We start from the raw sequence: 18,435 nt of genomic DNA, 5'->3' as shown, positions 1-18,435 counted from the left end.
GCCTGATATCATGACCACCGTTGTGTTACGCTGAAGGGCAGTTATACCGGCTATATAGATACAGATACAGATACAGAACACCATTGAGACAAACAGCCTACAAAATGGGAATGGCCCAAATACATGGTCTATGGAGAGACTACTTTAGTAGGGGGTCACCTGAGGTGATGGGGCAAGAGTCTATTTCAGTGGTATGAGCAATCTAAGCGCAACCCAACTGAAAATGGGAGTTCTCACAAATGGGCTGCCAGACATCGAGTGGGACGAATAAAAATTCAAAATTGGAGACAACCCAGAGTAATAGCTGGCATACTACTTTATGAAATGTCCTCTACTTTATGTACTGGTACCCAAAACTTTCTTAATAACGAAAATTGCTTCCCTGTAATGTGTTGTTCAGGACTTCTACCATGAAGGGGAGTACATCATCAGAGAGGGCCAAACCGGAGATACTTTCTTCATCATTATTGAGGGGGAGGTAAGCCTGTCAATCTTCTAGGTCTTCTCATAAATGTGTACATGACATTAAATCAACCGGGGAATTCCACTATAGTATATTTCAGGGCTCTAGCCAGGATTTTATTTATTGTAATGGTAAGGGCAAAGTGACCAATCTGGGGGATGGTGTGGAAGGGGGTTCTTGGTCCTTCTTTAGTGAGATTTTAAAAAAGGAGAGTAAAAAGTTGGCATAAAGGTACTGTGAGATGTGAAATGTATTTCAGGATGGTATGAGTCTACTAGGTAAATAGATTACTGAAATACACTGTAGACGGCTTTCTGATCCTCTTGATCTTGCCTTTTCAATGCTAAATGTTAAGTCATGACTGGCATACACAGAATGGTCAAAACACGTTGTATAAAAAAACAAATTTTTTCAGTACTTATCATAGATTCAAAGTGAGTGGGTAAAAAATTATTCTATCATTACTATAAGACAATGTACAATATCAAGATTAGCGTAGTTAATGGTGGCAATTCTTTACTAATGGCTTATTCAGGTACTACAGTTGATCTTGCCTTTTAAGTGCTCAACTGTTTAGTCATGACTGGCACGCAGTGAAAGCTTTTAAAGGTTTGAGTGCTAACATGAGTGACATGAAGAGATTTGGGGTATTTTTCATAATCCTGGAGAAGGATCCTCAAAAGGCTGAGGTGCTATAATGGGAATCACGCAACATACACTTTTCACGTTTAATAAGGCCACAGCAAGTAAATTTTGCGGAGCACTCTGCAAACTCCAGATTCAATGTAAGGCCATGGCAATCGATTTCCTTGGTTCTTATATTTCTAAAATTAGAGATGTACCAAGTGGACATCATAAAAACATAGGGCAGGGAGGATAACTTGAGTGAGACTGTATTCGCTCCATGAAACTGAGTGCACCAAGGCATAAACCTGGTCCTCTGGCCTTGTTTTAATTGTTTTTTTTCCATAAGCATATTTTTTAATGATTTTTTAAACATCCGTGAACCAACAAATTAGATTGGTATGGCTTTAAACCACAGCAAGTAAATTTTGTGGAGGACATTCTCTGCAAACTCCATATTTAATCATTTAAAAGAGCGCAAAAAAAGTTAGGCTGAGTACCATTCTCCGTAGTGACCACTGGCGCAATCCTTTTGCATGCTTGCCTGTATTTAACTATGATAAATGTGGTTAGCAAGCAAATTCAGAATTGGACCAGCGTCCACTACAGAGGATGGTACTCAGTCAAACACTGGGTTTAACGCTAGTTCATCTTCATCCGCAGGGGGACCCTTTATCCGTTTTTTTCAAAACAGGGTATTTAGGCACAGTTACTGTCATCAAGCCGACCAATGGTAGTTTTAAACTGCAATGTACTGAAGATATTGCAATTTGAAAACAACGTCAAGTCGACGTGATATCCCCAAAACCCTGTTTTTAAAGGCAACGGATATAGGTTACCCAACGGATAAAGGTGAACTAGGGTTAACTGTCAAAGGAAAATGTTTGCGTTTGGTTTTAAGTGAAGTGAGGTATAGGAGTCACTCTGAAGAAATGGATAACATTACTTTCTTACAGGTTAAGGTTACCCAGAAAATAGAAGGAGAGGAGGAGCCAAAACTGACCAGAAGACTGGGACGGGGAGAAACGTTTGGAGAGAAAGCACTTCTCAGGTTTTTTCAACTTTTGTTCTGTTGGATTGCATGGACAAGTTCATATAGCACCGATGGTACTTGTTTTATTTTGTACTGATGAAGGCAACAGATGGTCATTAAAACGTTTACTAAAGAATCAGATAAGATTGTGTAACGAAAAAGACTTAATTTTGTCAATTTTGTTTCGTCGGTTTCACCGATTTCCTAGTTTCTGATTTTATGGCAATGTCATGATCATAAGATGGTACCTTTGGTGATGTCTTGAAAAAGGAGGCTCTGAATTGTCCTTCTGTGGTAGAGACCTAAGTTACCAAATGTTATCCTAAGGCATCAGAGTTTCAAGAACTTCAAGTGATTATTTTGGAACATGGAACTGTTACAGTAACAAGTTGTACTTAAGCTTGAAAGTTCACCTGTTTTGGTAGACATCATTCTGAATCAAATTTGATCTGTAATTTCCAACACAAAAATTTGACTTTCCCAAATTTTTTGGCTGTCAATGCAGCTCCAATCTCTGTGAAGGAATGAACTATCCACTGCTTCTGTGATGTCACGTTTTGCAGATAAATATGTGACTTAGTGAACACTGCATTATCAGCTGCAGAAAGTCTATGGCGCCCCCATCTCTTTTGCTGTATACTAACTTTAAATTTGTGTTCTGTTTTCAACAGTGAAGAAAAAAGAACCGCAAACGTCATCGCTGTAGGAGGGGTGAAATGCCTTACGCTTGACAGAGTGTAAGTAAAAACACTGTAAATTTGTTTCTGGTATATGTATTGCTCTGAAAGTATCCATTACCTTTGCCAAGAAGGTTAATATGTTTTTGGCTGTAAATTGTGTGTGCGTGTGTGTGTGTGTGTGTGTGTGTGTGTGTGTGTGTATATCTGTGAACATGATGAATTGAGAATGCCAGAAAGTTGAGTTGTGAACAGTGATGCGTTCTCCTCTTTGTATAGAAAAGAGGCTCAATAATGAAAGACCAGCGTCTGACTTAAAGGTCCAGTAAATTGTTCTGATCCTGTACTTTAGTCATTTCATCTACTAAGACTTGCTTTGTATATTCACTAGTCTTCATGTGTTGTTTTTTTACGAATATCAGAGTCTTCAACCAGCTGATTGGTCAACTTAGCGAGATTAAGAAGGTGGATGAGCAGTACAGTCTTGAAGATGAGAACAGAGGAGCGGCCAGGTATTTCTTAAGTCTTAGTTACTGTAGTATATCGTTTATTTGCAATGTAGGCCATGTTGATTTGATTGTATGGATGACATCCTCTGGGAACACAAAAATTGATGCGAGAGTGCGAATAAGAAAGTTTGACCAAAAAAAGTTGCCTTCGTTATGAATCTAAGAAAATTGATCAGGAAAATCAAAATGACTGAACACACAGCATATAGCAAACCAAACTATATGTTTTTCATTTTTGTACTTTCATATCTTCTTTGACCTTGGAATATTCTATGACATTAGTATATGTTTTCTGAGATTTCTTTTTGCAATCCATGGCATATGTTTGCTTATTTTGAAGCTGCTTTGTACGATTTACAGAATGGTTGAAAGCCTTTTACTCTATTTTTGGAAACAGCCAAAAAATCTAGTGAGTCCAAAGCCTGGTCTGCTAATTTTTTGGACTGGTCCACCAAGCAAAAACAGTTTTGTACAGGAAATTGATGTACGGGACCCAGTCCTTACTGAAAACCAATAAATCGAATTGATGTGGCCTAATATGAATTAGATCATGGTTAATACATAATAATTTCATTACAGCTCTTCCCTACATGTCATTTTCCAATTTTGTTCCATCTTTGTCACAAAATTAATATAGTAATAAGTGTCTCATATTCTAGCCTCCTTCGCAGACTTCTGGAGCTGCTGTGTTTATTTTTTAGGGAGAGCACTGATTTTCGATTTTCAACATTGGCTGAGTTTTTTCTATGCCAGCGCAAGGGTGGCCTCAGGGTTCTAGCCATTGTCTGTACTTTCGTACTTTGACAGAGAAAAAATGGCATGTAAAGATATTGATTGAACCAAGCTGCATCTACCAATTTGCCCCTAAAAATGAAGGAAATAGTGTTTCAGAGGGTCTAGTTTTCACAATTTTCACAATTATTAGTTTTGACAATTTTCCTGGACCCTCCTTTGACGGGTTTTGCATTCAAAATCCCAGGGATAGAAAAATATTTCAGGCTGGCTAGAACACTGTATGGTCTAACTCATTTTCCTGGCATAAAGAACCTTAGCCCCTGTTGAGACTTACAAATCAGCACTGCAAAAATAAACACAGCCACTCCATTAGTCTTCAAAGGAGGCTATCTTACACCTGCTGTGATTTTCATTTTGTGCATTTTCATTCCATTGTGTGATGTTCATATATCTGTGATCATATTGATGATGAGTTATTAATTTCAGAACTGAATCAGATCATAATTTTATAAATTTATGTGCATGCCATGATCATTTGTTTTTAATTACTTATGTCGTCAGTCACTGGCCTATTAGCAATTATAGGCAGTTGGCAGGCACTTAATATCTGTTAATCATAATCACATTTCCCCTAAGTTCACATGGGACTATGATTAGTGAGCTGTGTACAATTATTCAAACTAATCCATACATCACAGCCATATAGAGCAATGAATCTTTGTCTCAATGAATGATTTATTTGTTTAAAAAGACAGAATGATTGCCTGTAGAATCAAATCTCAGTCAAAATCTCGGTCAAAATTCTTAATTCAATAATTGCATCACCACAGCATTAAGTAGAGAAAATTTCTGACTAATCATACAGTAGTCAAGCTAATTACAATCACCTAAAAAACCAATCAAATGACCCCAATCAGTTGAAGGTGTACATGTAAATTTCATGTGCAAGTTTCTATCACGGACTAGTTTGGCAAGACTCTTGGTTGTTATGTGTGTAGAATACTGCAGAAACGGGGCAGTAAAGATATCATCAAGTCCAGCACCTCTTCCAAGGACAGTCAGTAAGTACCCCCATCCCTGGTGATCCATCTCAAAAGTTCATGGTTTTGAAGAAACAGAACTCTTTCATTCCTCTGTGTTTTTTCCCACGTCCTGGTCAATCCCTATTTCCTATTGTTTATGGTTGTCAGTATCAAGTTGTTAAGTTTTGTTTGTTTTCCCTATCCGCCGCCTGAAAGAATTTGTTTGTTTCAATCATGAACTTTTGAAATGATCCAAGGCAAGTCAACTGTGTCAACTGTGACTAACTCCGTGGCCATTGTCATCTACACTAACACATTATCTTGAAAAAACAGTGGTTATCGTTCCTTTAGCTTCTTAAATCATTATGGTAATTTAAAGACCATTTTTCCAACCACTTTTCCTCTTCAGTATGTCTCTTCAATAATATAGTAGCACACAATAATAATTAAGAGCTGTGAACTTTTCAAACCTTAAAAGAGTTTCCTATCAACTTTTCTAACAATGACATTCCTTTTCTTGAAATAACAACTTCTTTATTACTAAATGTTAAGATTTTTCAACCACTGTGTTTCGGCTTTTCCATGATGCAATAGTGTGACAAAATGATAAATAGACTGTGAGCTTGACTGACACAAAATTCTTATATCATATGAAAAAAAGTGAAACAAATTGAAAATTTTCCTGCAAGGTATGAAAATAATGATTCAGTGTGGTAAGATACCCGCAAAGCAAAATTGACAAAACTTTGATGAAAAAATTATTTAGCTATTAATTTTGTTTTATTTATCTTTAGAGTTTTCAAACAGCTGGGTAAGCTCCATTCAACTTTGTCAAATTGTTCTAAAGGGTTCCCACTCAACACAAACATAAAATCGTTGATTTTCTATGAAAAAAGAATAGACTAATAATAACTAATAACTTAATGACTGATAGTTACTTTTAACATAAGTGACATAACACAGACTGAGTATGATAACATGTAAAATGTGTTACTTAAGGCATAACATAAGATAAAATATTCAACTCAAAAACACATATAGGCATCAGTCCTGTACACAGTGAAGAACAGGGTATTTGTAACTTCCAGGACCAGTGTTCCCTCATCCGGTGACCAGGTGAACGGCCCAGCCCAAGAACAGCTGATGTATGCCAAGGTTCCACTGGATGATCTGGACATCGTGGCCACTCTGGGCGTGGGAGGATTCGGGAGGGTGGAGCTGGTAAAATATTAACATTTTTATATGCTCATATTTATCTCCATGAAAAATGGAGATATTGTTTTGTTTGTGTCTGTCTGTGTCTGTGTGTGTGTATCTGTCTGGGCGTGGGAGGATTCGGGTGGAGCTGGTGAGTTGCAAACATTGTTTTATTTTTCTGGGTCTCTTTCTTAAATTTGTCTCTGTCTCTCTCTCTTCTCCTCTTTATTTCCCTCTTCATATTTCTCTCTCCCTCTCTCTTTCTTAAATTTTGTCTCTCTCTCTCTTCTCCTCTTTATTTCCCTCTTCATATTTCTCCCTCTCTCTCTCTTTCAATTTGTTTGAGTAAGAATGAACGGAGCAATAAATCATATGAAAGTAAACATTAGTATTTTGCTTGCAAATTTTACCTTTCTAGTAGAATAGTAACTGTGAATATGAATTGTTGTTATCGCTTTCCTAACCCACCAGGTGAAGTGGCAGGACAAGTCGTTTGCCCTGAAGTGCCTTAAGAAGAAACACATCGTCAACACCAGACAACAGGAGCACATCTACTCTGAGAAGGCCATTATGATGTCCTGTAACTCACCATTCATCACTAAGTATGTGATACCTGTCTACCATGTCTTACTTCTCTCAACAAAAAGTTAATGTTTATTTCAGCTGCATGTCTGTCTGTCCATGTGTTTGTGAATACATTGACTTGAGTATGTGCTATCTGTCTAGTATATAGCTTCAGTTACCTTTGCCCAGAAGTTTATGTTTGTTTGTTTGTTTGTTTGTTTGTTTATTTTATTTTATTTTATTTTATTTTTATTTTATTTTAGCAGCATTCTTGTTTGTGTCTTTAAGAAATCTTAAAATCATATATATTTTGGGCCCTAATAGCTGTCTGTGGTACTGTAACAGAATTTTGGTTTTGATATCCGATCTTCTGGACAATTTTTGGTTTGTGGTACTGTAGCTTTTGTGGTTGGGCCCTCTAGTTTCAAATCCATTTTGCCTACAATCTTATTTTGTTTTGTCCATGTTTTCTTGCAGTCTGACCTTGAATGGATAGCACTTCAGTACCAGGGGGATGATTAGCAACAAACCTATTCTGTTTTTCACGACAAGATTCATCTTGTACACATGAAATCAATACAAACTTAATCATGAAATAGAATGAGTAAATTTGCTATTCAAGTGCGTAATGAAAATATCTTGACTTAACTTACTGGAACCGGCTCCCAGACAAAGTGGCCCCCAAGCTTTTAAATTTAAGACTTGGGCCCATCACCACCCACCCAAGGTGCAAGATCACTCAGCAGCTGTGAACCACTGATTAGGCCACACCAATTTGATTTGTTGTTTCTCTGATTTTTTAAAGTGAAAATATTGCAACCGGATATCATAAAGGCAATGGTCAGGGAGGAAAACATGAACGTGACCATATTCACTCCATAAAACTGAGTGCACCAAGGCATAAACCTGGTCCTCTGGCTTTGTCTTCATTACGTTTTTTCAGTTAAGCATTTTTTAAATCTAAGAAACAACAAATTAAATTTTTGTGATATTAGCCAGTGAACTGTAAAACTAATTGCTATGCAGAGCTTGATCGTAGTAATTATTTCTTTTCATGTGGATTGTTCATATTGTTCTATTGTTCTAAAGCATGAACTACCAAAAATGCCTTTTGTTATTTCTCTTCCCCTCCAACCAAGAGATAGATCCTCCTTGCTCCAAGGCACAGAAAATTGAAACATTTTCCAAAACACAAATCTTGTTAGACAAAAAAGGACATTTGGACTTGAATTTCTGGACTTTCTAGAAATTCTTAAGAGTGAACATTTTTTTAGAAATAATATCTTAACTTAAGAGACTTAAGAAGGTGTTCCTTGTTGTGAGTATTCCATGGGAAATAATTTTTTCTTATTCATTATTGAAATTCTTGAAATAAAATTTGTCCACAGAAAATCAAGAAAATTGTTTTGGGTAGTGTGTTTTAAAAACAACTTAATGCCACCGTCTCCCCTGCAGGTTGTTCAAGACATTTAAGGACACCAGGTACGTGTATATGATGATGGAGCCATGTCTGGGGGGAGAACTCTGGACCATATTGAGAGACAGGTGAGAATATTTCTTACATTTTTTTTACTTTGCTTTGAAATGCCTTTTTGTCTAATTGTGTGTGTAGGGACAGTTGCACACAGGTGTGGGGTTGTGTGGCGCAATCGGCAGGTTTGATTCATAACCAAGAGGTTCTGGGTTTGAATCCGTTGATGTACCTCCTATCTTGTGCCCCTTAAGGAAAGGCACTTTACACGACTTTCCTCACTTCACTCAGGACAGAATGAGTACCTAGCTCCAAATAGGGCTGTCCGTCGCATAGGATGTTAAATGGAGGTTCCATGTTTGAGAAGGGAGCCACACCTCTAGTATGTTAAAGAACCACTGCGGTTATATCTTGGCTTAAAAAAGTCATTCATTTTTTAAAGATTTGTCATTGCAGCATTAGGAATAGTTACAGTAAGGGAATGTTAATTCTAAGATTTAAAAGTAAATTTTAGATAGTATTAAATTTCCTGCCCCCTTATTAAGAATACTATCAAACAGCTCACAAGTAAGTGAAATTCATGCCCTCTGGTGATACTGCAGTGAACTGTACTGCCCAATATGTAGCAGAGGTCCTGGGCATATATCACTATATCTGTCCCTAGTACTAAACACATTGACACAGACACTTTTGTCCCTGTCCCTGGTGCTGAATGACATTCACACTTACTGTCCTGACACTGCCATCCCTATTCCTGGTGCTGAATGAAAGTCACACTGACACTGCCATCCCTGTCTCTTGTGCTGTTTAGTGTTGGTTATTGTGCTAAATGACATTCACACTAATACTGCCATCCCTGTCCCTGGTGCTGAATGATATTCACACTGACAATGTTGTCCCTGTCCCTGGTGCTGAATGACATTCACACTGACACTGCCATCCCTGTCTCTTGTGCTAAATGACATTCACACTAATACTGGCATCCATATCCCTGGTGCTGAATGACATTCATACTGATACTGCTGTCCCTGTCTCTGGTGCTGAATGACATTCACACTGACAATGTTGTCCCTGTCCCAGGTGCTTAATGACATTCGTGCTGACATTGTCATCTCTGTCCCTGGTGCTGAATAACATTCACATAACTTCCAGGTCTCACGTGCTTCACATGCACAATGCTGTTACTTTGAGTTATACCTCAGTTATATCTGGGCACGGCACACAGGGCAATATATTTCAATTATATGCCAGATATTTCAAAGAGATCACAGTTAGGATAAAATTGCTCTCTAACAAAGTCTCTCCAGTGTCACTGATAAAAGACAACAGATGGTTGTCTGAAATGTCTGACTGTTTCTCAAATCATTTCCAGTTGCTTGAGTAACTGCTTTTTGGTGCATCTTATTACCTGGATTTCTAACCTTCATTGTAAATGTTGTAAATATCTAACTATTCCCCAGAGGTTCGCACGATGACCACACGACACGGTTATGCACAGCGTGCGTAGCTCAGGCCTTCACGTACCTGCTCTCCAACTATATCATTTAAGTTTCCAAAATCATATCCAGTTGCTTATAGATCAACTTCTTTTTGGCTTATCTTATTACTTGGATGTCCAACCTTCATTATCGTACTGTGAAGGTTGTAAATATCTAACTATTCCACAGGGGTTCGTTCGATGACCACACGACGCGGTTCTGCACGGCGTGCGTGGTTCAGGCCTTCACGTACCTGCACGGCAGAGGCATCATCTACAGGGACCTGAAACCTGAGAACCTGCTACTGGACCAGAGGGGATACGTCAAACTGGTAAGGGAGAAGGCTGTCAAGATTTGTGAAAATATCTTTTTAATTAGTTTATTTGTTTATTTGAATTCATCACAAAGTAATGAGGAGGGAAAAACAGGTCCACAGCGACCTTTACAAGTTGCCCTAAAGCATTTCACACAACAAATTTGCTACTTGGGGAGCTTTCAAGATCCTTTCAAGAGGCTATGGGACAACCTTGCTTTGTTTCTTCCATGAAAATGATGAAGGTCAATTTTGGGCCCCCTGGTGTGTGACCTTGGTGCTGCAGCATATCTTCCATTTTTGCATATTTTGTCCTGATCACACTATGGTCTTGTTTCAGTGTGACTTTGGCTTTGCGAAGAAGATCGGTTTTGGGCACAAGACGTGGACGTTCTGCGGCACGCCCGAGTACGTAGCGCCAGAGATCATCCTGAACAAAGGGCACGACTACTCCGCAGACGTCTGGTCACTCGGCATCCTTATGTTTGAGCTGCTCACTGGAACGTAAGAAATATTCTTTGCTGTAGTTAGAATAGACAAGTAGTTTAATTCTAAGACTATGGGGTAGAGTATGTGGCGCCCGAGATCATGCTGAACAAGGGACATGACTACTCCGCAGACTCTTTGGTCACTCGGCATCCTCATGTTCGAGCTGCTAACTGGAACGTAAGGAACAGGCTTTCCATCAGTTTGTTTTCTACTTTTCATGGTCCTATCCATTAAGTTTATTTACAAATAAGTATACAAACTTGATATTTACGATGACGTTGACTGTATTTCTGTTATATACTTTGTCTGACCCTTGCCTCTTCCCTCATGACCTCAAGGAAAAGCAGCCTGCAGGCCGATTTGAGCTTTCATGAATAAACAAAGGTTCAAACAAATATATTGTACAATCACATCTCCCCATTTTTGTCTAGCCTTGATTTCTGATAATTTCCTTTCAATAATTATGATATTCTTATCGAAGAAAAAGACAGCAAAAGACATGTCACCAACTGCACATTGCGTCAACAACTTTGTCAATTTGAACAAAAGAACCAGGCAAAGGAACAAAACAGTCGTTCGAATTTATGACAGCGGCACACTCAAGTGAGTTTGAATTGTTCGAACCGAACTCTGGAGCCCCGGGCTGTACTGTAAAATAAAGACTGGTCAGAATGCTGATATGGATAAATATGGCCCAGGTATGATACAAAAGTGATTGTTGTACACTTTGTTTCCACAGGCCCCCATTTTCCGGCTCCGACCCCATGAAGACCTACAACCTGATCCTGAAGGGCATCGATGCTGTGGAGTTCCCCAGGAAAATCGGAAAAAACGCCAACAATCTCATCAAGAAGCTATGCAAGTATGTCAACGGGAATGCTTAAAACATATTCAAATACGTATGTTACAATTTTAAACCATATATCCGTACACAAATTAAAGCGCTTACCAACAAGCTTTCGATCAGTCCTTTGATCCTTATCAAGTTGAAATGACCCAAAGTCTAAGCCACACATCCAGACCGGAAGTGTGACGTCAGTAATGGGTCAAAGGTGCTTGGCAGTCGGTATCGGTCACTGCAGAAACGTATACTGCAAGAAGCTATGCAAGTATGTCAACGTGAATGCTTAAACCTTGTTCAAATACAATTCAATAAAGGTTACCTAACGTTACATGTGAGCTTGACTTAACCCTTTAATTGCTTGTCTTCCACCAGAGAGAACCCTTCAGAGAGGTTGGGCTATCAGAAGAACGGAATGAATGACATCAAGAAACACAAGTAAGTAATACCAACCTCATCATGTACAACATTAGTCTTATGAAGTGTAGGTAAAGAACAAGACCTACCCACATACCAAATATTATCCAGAGGTCCATGTGCCAGTATCCAGATTCACAAACACATAACACACAGACACACTCACACACACACACACACAGACACACACAAACAGACAACATACAGATTCTTGAAGACATAAAGTCCAGACTTGTGTAATCAGTAACAAGTTACAATCTGTAATGTATTGTGGTATAAAAATTGAGTCTAAGTATTCCCTTGATTTCTTTTTTACAGGTGGTTCCAGGGCTTTGACTGGGATGGACTCACCACACAGTCAACACAACCTCCCATTGTTCCAAAGGTGAAGTTAGTCAGGCCACACTGACTTTATTTTATACATTCATACATGTACATACATACATGAACTTTATTTTAACTGGATGGCCCTGTCGGCCAAAGCCGCTCTTCCCACAGGTCCAGTATATGAGGGGTAGGTGGTCACAGGAACATGAATAGATGAATAAAAAAATAAATATATAAACATAATACTTTACATTTAACTTTTTATCCAAAAACCATAATCACGGTCCTAGTCGAAATCAGTCAACATGCAAAAACCAAAATTGTCACTGCTATCTCTGGTCCTGAAACCGCCAGTGACTTCCTCTATGGATTTTTGCCTGTAGCCGCCCAATAGCAGTCCTTGTCAGTCAGAATGTTATGCTTGTCCTATACCTATATGATATATGCCACTAGTTCACCTCTATTCGTGGGGTAAGCTTTATCTGTTGTATTTAACACCAGGGTATTTCGGGATATCAAGTCAATGGACGGTGGTCTCAAACTGCATCATATTGAAAAAAAAAGCAAATTGAAACCATAGTCCATCGACGTGATGTCCCTAGATATCCTGTTTTCACGTACAACGGATATAGGTTACCCTGCGAATAAAGGTGAAATAGCGTTATTTCTAAGTGCATCTCCTAATGTTTTACCATTTGTATATTCCAGGTGCGAGGACCAAGCGACACAAGTAACTTCGATAAATACTCCAGAGAGACCGACATTCCTCCCGAGGAGATGTCAGGATGGGACACAGACTTCTAGAGAGCCATGACAGAAATCAGATTTTCTATCAAAACTTTAAAAGGAAAGTCACGGCAAATGAATTATAGTGGTAACTCATGATGTCATACTGTGTCATATCATAAACCCTGTAGAAATTAGTGGTAAGGTGCCACACCAATTTGATTTCTTTGGATATTCGCAGGAAGTTAGAAGAAATTACAAGTCAATGTACACATGTAAGGTGGCGTTGAAAGACACTTATTAATAAATGCAAGAGTGTATGGAAGCAATGTAAAAGGGTCTTTTCAACCGTTTGTGCCAAAGATGGGGTATTGAGTATTTTAGAGTCAAAGATACATTGTCTGAATATAATGATACTTGTTTGCAAATCAGAAAAGAATGGAGGAATAAAATTGGTGTGGCCCAAGGGTGCCAAAATATGGGTATCATAATATTGGCCTGTGACAGTGAATGAAAGTTTCATTTTTTTACCAATGTGCATCAAGATCGAGATGTGCACTCTTGTTGCCAATGTTAGACCATATCACAGATGTATATATGTACAGTATATGATCCAAGATCAGAGAAATTTGTATATTCAGAATGATACATTCGGTAGTCTAAACGTGCCATGCGGATAAGTACTTCGGAATCCATGTTGTGAGTTGTTTGAATGAAAACAAATTTCGGCAAGGTTATCAACACATTGTGCCATATGATACTCGAGTCAGATAATCCGACTCCAAAATAGCTTAGGACAGTGAAAGGTGGTAACTATAATTATAGTTAAACCTTGTCAGGCAACCACCTCCAGTCACAAGCCACGTTAAAACAGTCCTTTCCATAGGATATATGAGAATTCTTTTTACACAATCAGCAGGTACTTACATTGCTTACGTTTCGATGCCTCTCAGACACCTTCGTCAGAGCTTCTAACTGGAGTTCTGCTTCTCACCGCTATATGTAGCCAATGTAGGTGGCGCTTTTGCGGTGAGAAAACAATCCCAAACGTGAATAAGCTTGTATGCCCCCTCGTCCCGGTTCATCACCGGGGTTGACTTTCTTATCCAGATCGTAAGCAATGTACTGCTGGTTGTGTAGAAAGAATTCTCCTATATCCTATATAACCAACCTGATGAAACTTTTTTTCAGAAGTCCTGTTCATCTTTACATAGTTAACCCCACCCTGTCCTCAGCAACCATTTTTACTCAGTCTCTTGCTGAAAGCAGGTCCGAGTGTACACGTAGATACATGTATGTGACTTGTTTAAGTGTATTTGGGGTCACTTGAGCAAACTGACTTGTTTTTCAGACAAAATTAAAAACCTTAGATAATGAATTGTGATCACTATAGAGGTAATTCTACACCAGAAATGCCACTTTCTGCTAGGCAAAGGATTAGATATTGCCCTTTAGTGGTGCATGTGTCTATGATTACTATTCAGCCATCTGAGTGCCACAGCAATTAACGCTAGTTCACCTTTATCTGTTGGGTAACCTATACCTGTTGCTTTTAAAAACAGGGTTTTAGGCACATGAAGTTGATGGGTGATAGGTTTAAACTGCAATATCCTAAAAACATTGCAATTTGAAAATAACGAACGTCAAGGTGATATACCCAAATACCCCGTTTTTAAAAGCAACGGATATAGGTTACCCAACAGATAAAGGTGGACTAGTGTAAAGTCTTTGGTGGTAGATAATGTGTTGTTTCAACCAGAAAAAATCACTTTTGATAAAGTTCATGTAGTTCCTACTACAACTACATGTATATGTCTTTAGGAAAGTGACATGCCATATTCTAATGCCACTATGGCTGTGTACCTAATGCCTGTACCTGTAGAATTGTACCTGAATATCTGGTGTATCTGTACCTTAACAACTGTACTCATTTATACATCATAGCATTCATTTACTATAACGTTATAGGTATTACATCAATAGTTCAGGAGTCATCACGATGGAAGGACAGATGCACAACAATACCCTATATCTAATACAGTGTAGGATCATTTTCACATGGTTCAAATATGCACGTGGACAGTAGTTGAATTTGTTCATTTGATCATCCATGTATGAAGAAGGGCTCGAATTTATTATGGCTTCACATTGAACAAATTTTGTACACACATAACTTCATATACATGTTACAGTACTTAACACATAGACAAGTCAGACATAGCATGCCAAACAGTAACCATTGTGAAAAATGAATACATGAATGTTCATACTATTGTTATGTTTACCTTCACGAAATGGAAACATATTCTTTTTTGCTCCATTTCTTCCTCTTTTTCTTCTTCCTCTTCTTCTTATGTTCCAAATTACAAAAAAGGTCATATCCATGACAAGATGTCAGTCACCATTGTTACAGGTAAAGTAGCAGATACCCTGTGTAGCTAGTGGTAGGATAAAGCTGGAGGGGCTGGTCATCACATGATTGTATGAATGTGTTTGAGTAAGAATAAAAGAGCAGTCGTTTAGGCCACACCAATTTAATTTCTTGGTTCACGGATTTTTTCATAAAAAATATGGAGCGAGAGGGCGAAATAAAAATAAAAATAAAAATTGTAAAATGGTTGGGGTAAAGGTAATGGCTTAAATCCAAAACATGAAGAAAAAAAGTTTTCAGCTTGTAAAAAGTACAAAAACACTATTATTGTACAGTAACAGCACCTGTACCCACACTTTAAGGAGCTTATAATATAAAGGCCAATTTGCTACACCAGAAAGTTGGTGAATGGTTTCATTAATGGTGAAAATTTGCAGAGTGGTAATTTTTTTTTTTTTCCCCAAAAAATAGGAGCGAGCGAATCCGTGAACCAAGGAATTAAATTGTTGTGGCCTTAGATAAAGCTAGTTGATTTTTTTTATCTCTGTGCACAAAATCTATTCCTAGTGCAGTTCTCCAGCAGAATACACGAAGATGTTTGTACATTGGTGCACAATATGTATCATCTGGAGCGGCCCCGCTCTGGCAACCGGATGAGCCTCGCCTTTCTTGGTGCTTAGGAAGTTATTTATGGGTGACCGTGACACAGGGATTCAGGTGGACGAACTTTACGAAAAAGAGTAATTGAAGACCCTCTTAGGAAATGTTACTCATGGAGGACGCAGGGCATCAGGTGGACAAGCTTTGCTTTGTCATGCTGGACAGGAACTAGTGGAAATCCTGGTGTCACCTCTCTCTTCAGAGGATGAACTGAACTGAACCCAGGGGTGCCTAAGCATTTGCACGAACCCTATGAAATTCGTACGAATATTATGTGATACACACGAATCACTATGCGAAAACGCACGAATATTATGAAATTCGCACGAATCACTATGCGAAATCGTACGAATTTTATGAAATTCGCACGAATCACTATGTGACACACACGAGCCTTATGTGATTTGCACGATCCTTATGCAAAAACGGCGGCCGGGAGGAGGCATGATTTTGAGCGTTTCTACCCGAGATATTTATATTTCAAGGCATGGAATGGACATTTACCGTCGCAAAGATGTATTTGATAGCCTGTGAGCTACTGTTTAGCTTCATTTCGGCGTGTTACATCGTATTTTCAGTCGCCGAAGCGGCGAAGCCGCCATCTTGAAAATCCCGCTCCGTTTGTCACGTGACCCCGCCAGTGGTTGCGCAATTTCGCATAAGGATCGTGCAAATCACATAAGGCTCGTGTGTGTCACATAGTGATTCGTGCGAATTTCATAAAATTCGTACGATTTCGCATAGTGATTCGTGCGAATTTCATAATATTCGTGCGTTTTCGCATAGTGATTCGTGTGTATCACATAATATTCGTACGAATTTCATAGGGATCGTGAAAATGCTTAGGCACCCCTGGAACCGGTAGATCTGTTAAATATTATTGTTCTATTGTTTAGAATTGTTATTCAGCAGGACCTGTTAAAAAGTGAAGATGTTTTGCACTTTTGACCATGTTTCGGGTTTGTGAAGGCGAGAATTGCACATGAAAGTTTGTACAGGAAAGCTGTATGATTGCAATAAAGGATAAATATTACACGGAATTGTTAAAGAATATCGTTTGGTCCAGACGTTCTCGGTATATTTTTCACCAGTGTAAAAATCCTATGCCGTTTACAAAAGGGGTACGACTGGAAAGATTGCACCAATCTCTTTGCCGAACCAACAACGAACAAAACTCCTCTTGCAACATGTACGTCAGAATATCATTGATTATGTGCCAATTAAGACACAAGAAAATCAGAGAACTCAATTTTACCATTATCCTAGACTAGATGTCCACGTATTACTGTAAAACCAACTTTATGTTATTGTATTCGTGTGTTCAGCTGTAGCTCTATGTGTGATGTCCTCCTAACTCTGTGAAAAAAATTATGTGGTTCTTCATTTGTATAATGTTTACACAATAAAAGAGATGTTATGTGAAACATCTCGATCATGGAAGACGAAAATAACAGGTCGGATATTTAACTTCGTCTTGACTCCTTCTTGATTTAGGAAATGATGTCATAAAGACACTTTGGAAAAATTTGTCTAGTTTTTACAATATTAATTTAGTATTAACGCTACTATGTTTAGAATGATATTTCAAAGTTCCAGTGCGTACTTAAAATGCATGACAAATCGTTACTGTGGAATTAAATGTGAGCGCACTAAGTAAACGGGCATAGATGTAATTTATCGTACGACTTTGCGCAACTTTGCCTCCAGCTTGCTGAGAAGTTGTCACAGGATCCCGAGTCACGTTAGAAACAAACGTTGCGTTTCACTGCCGTCACGTAACAACAAAGGCAAGCGACCTTTGACCTTTCGCAGGTAACTGTAACTCACCTGTATGACGCAGCTCGGGAAATATTCTCACCTTGTTCACACCTGTTGATAGCTACCTGTAGAGACAAGACTACCTAGTAGGCTAAGCTGGGACTAAGAGTATATATAAAGACCATGGCGTCTCCGAGGCAGTTGTTTGTGGTCTTTGTACTGTTATGTTGTTGTTCGGAGGCGTACAGTTCTACCCTGACGCACCGAAGGACGGCCATGGAAGACCAAGGTGAGAGCAAGGACGTCATACGAAATATAACGTACTTGGTGAGAGTGAGTCACCAATAATGGCAGGACAGGTAACGCTAAGTCATGTATTATTCACATGTATTATTGATAGTTTATTGCCTGGAGGCTAATTGCAAGTAGTCTCTAACAGACTGACTTTGCTGGCTATTATAGAGAGAATAATTTGCCAGGGGAGTACGTTTTGCTACCGGAGGAGTTGGTCGGCCGCGCAGCTCCGGAGGGGGGCATGGACTGACCCCCCTGGCCAATTTCCCTATTTTTGCCAAAATCTACGATCCCTGCACCCCCGTAGAAAGGCCTGGTGGAGGCTATATTGAAAGTACATGCATGGTGGAATAGGAGACATACACGTGACAATGAATAGTGATAAACATTACTGTAAAAATAGCATACTCGATTCCCAGTGTTGCCTATTTCTAAACTGGGTTGGGTCTGACTTCTGTTTTACAAG

General features: G+C 38.8%; 1 protein-coding gene across 1 annotated transcript in view; it reads left to right on the top strand.

The window, feature by feature from the left end:
• Positions 1 to 13,201, top strand: part of LOC118411480 (cGMP-dependent protein kinase 1-like) — a 90,450-nt gene extending 77,249 nt beyond the window's left edge. The window contains exons 6-19 of the mRNA XM_035813768.1: positions 401 to 478; positions 2,044 to 2,138; positions 2,792 to 2,857; positions 3,220 to 3,309; positions 5,040 to 5,102; positions 6,152 to 6,284; positions 6,732 to 6,862; positions 8,280 to 8,369; positions 9,963 to 10,104; positions 10,427 to 10,590; positions 11,315 to 11,437; positions 11,792 to 11,854; positions 12,152 to 12,218; positions 12,869 to 13,201. Coding sequence (XP_035669661.1) covers positions 401 to 478; positions 2,044 to 2,138; positions 2,792 to 2,857; positions 3,220 to 3,309; positions 5,040 to 5,102; positions 6,152 to 6,284; positions 6,732 to 6,862; positions 8,280 to 8,369; positions 9,963 to 10,104; positions 10,427 to 10,590; positions 11,315 to 11,437; positions 11,792 to 11,854; positions 12,152 to 12,218; positions 12,869 to 12,964 — 1,401 coding nt within the window. The 3' untranslated portion in view covers positions 12,965 to 13,201. The remainder of the gene's footprint in view (positions 1 to 400; positions 479 to 2,043; positions 2,139 to 2,791; positions 2,858 to 3,219; positions 3,310 to 5,039; positions 5,103 to 6,151; positions 6,285 to 6,731; positions 6,863 to 8,279; positions 8,370 to 9,962; positions 10,105 to 10,426; positions 10,591 to 11,314; positions 11,438 to 11,791; positions 11,855 to 12,151; positions 12,219 to 12,868) is intronic.
• The last annotated feature ends 5,234 nt before the right edge of the window (positions 13,202 to 18,435 follow it).

The sequence above is a fragment of the Branchiostoma floridae genome, chromosome 3 (assembly GCF_000003815.2).
Source record: "Branchiostoma floridae strain S238N-H82 chromosome 3, Bfl_VNyyK, whole genome shotgun sequence".
NCBI classification, from domain to species: domain Eukaryota; kingdom Metazoa; phylum Chordata; class Leptocardii; order Amphioxiformes; family Branchiostomatidae; genus Branchiostoma; species Branchiostoma floridae.
The sequence above is the reverse complement of the archived record's forward strand: the minus strand, read 5'-3'. Positions and strand labels throughout refer to the sequence as shown.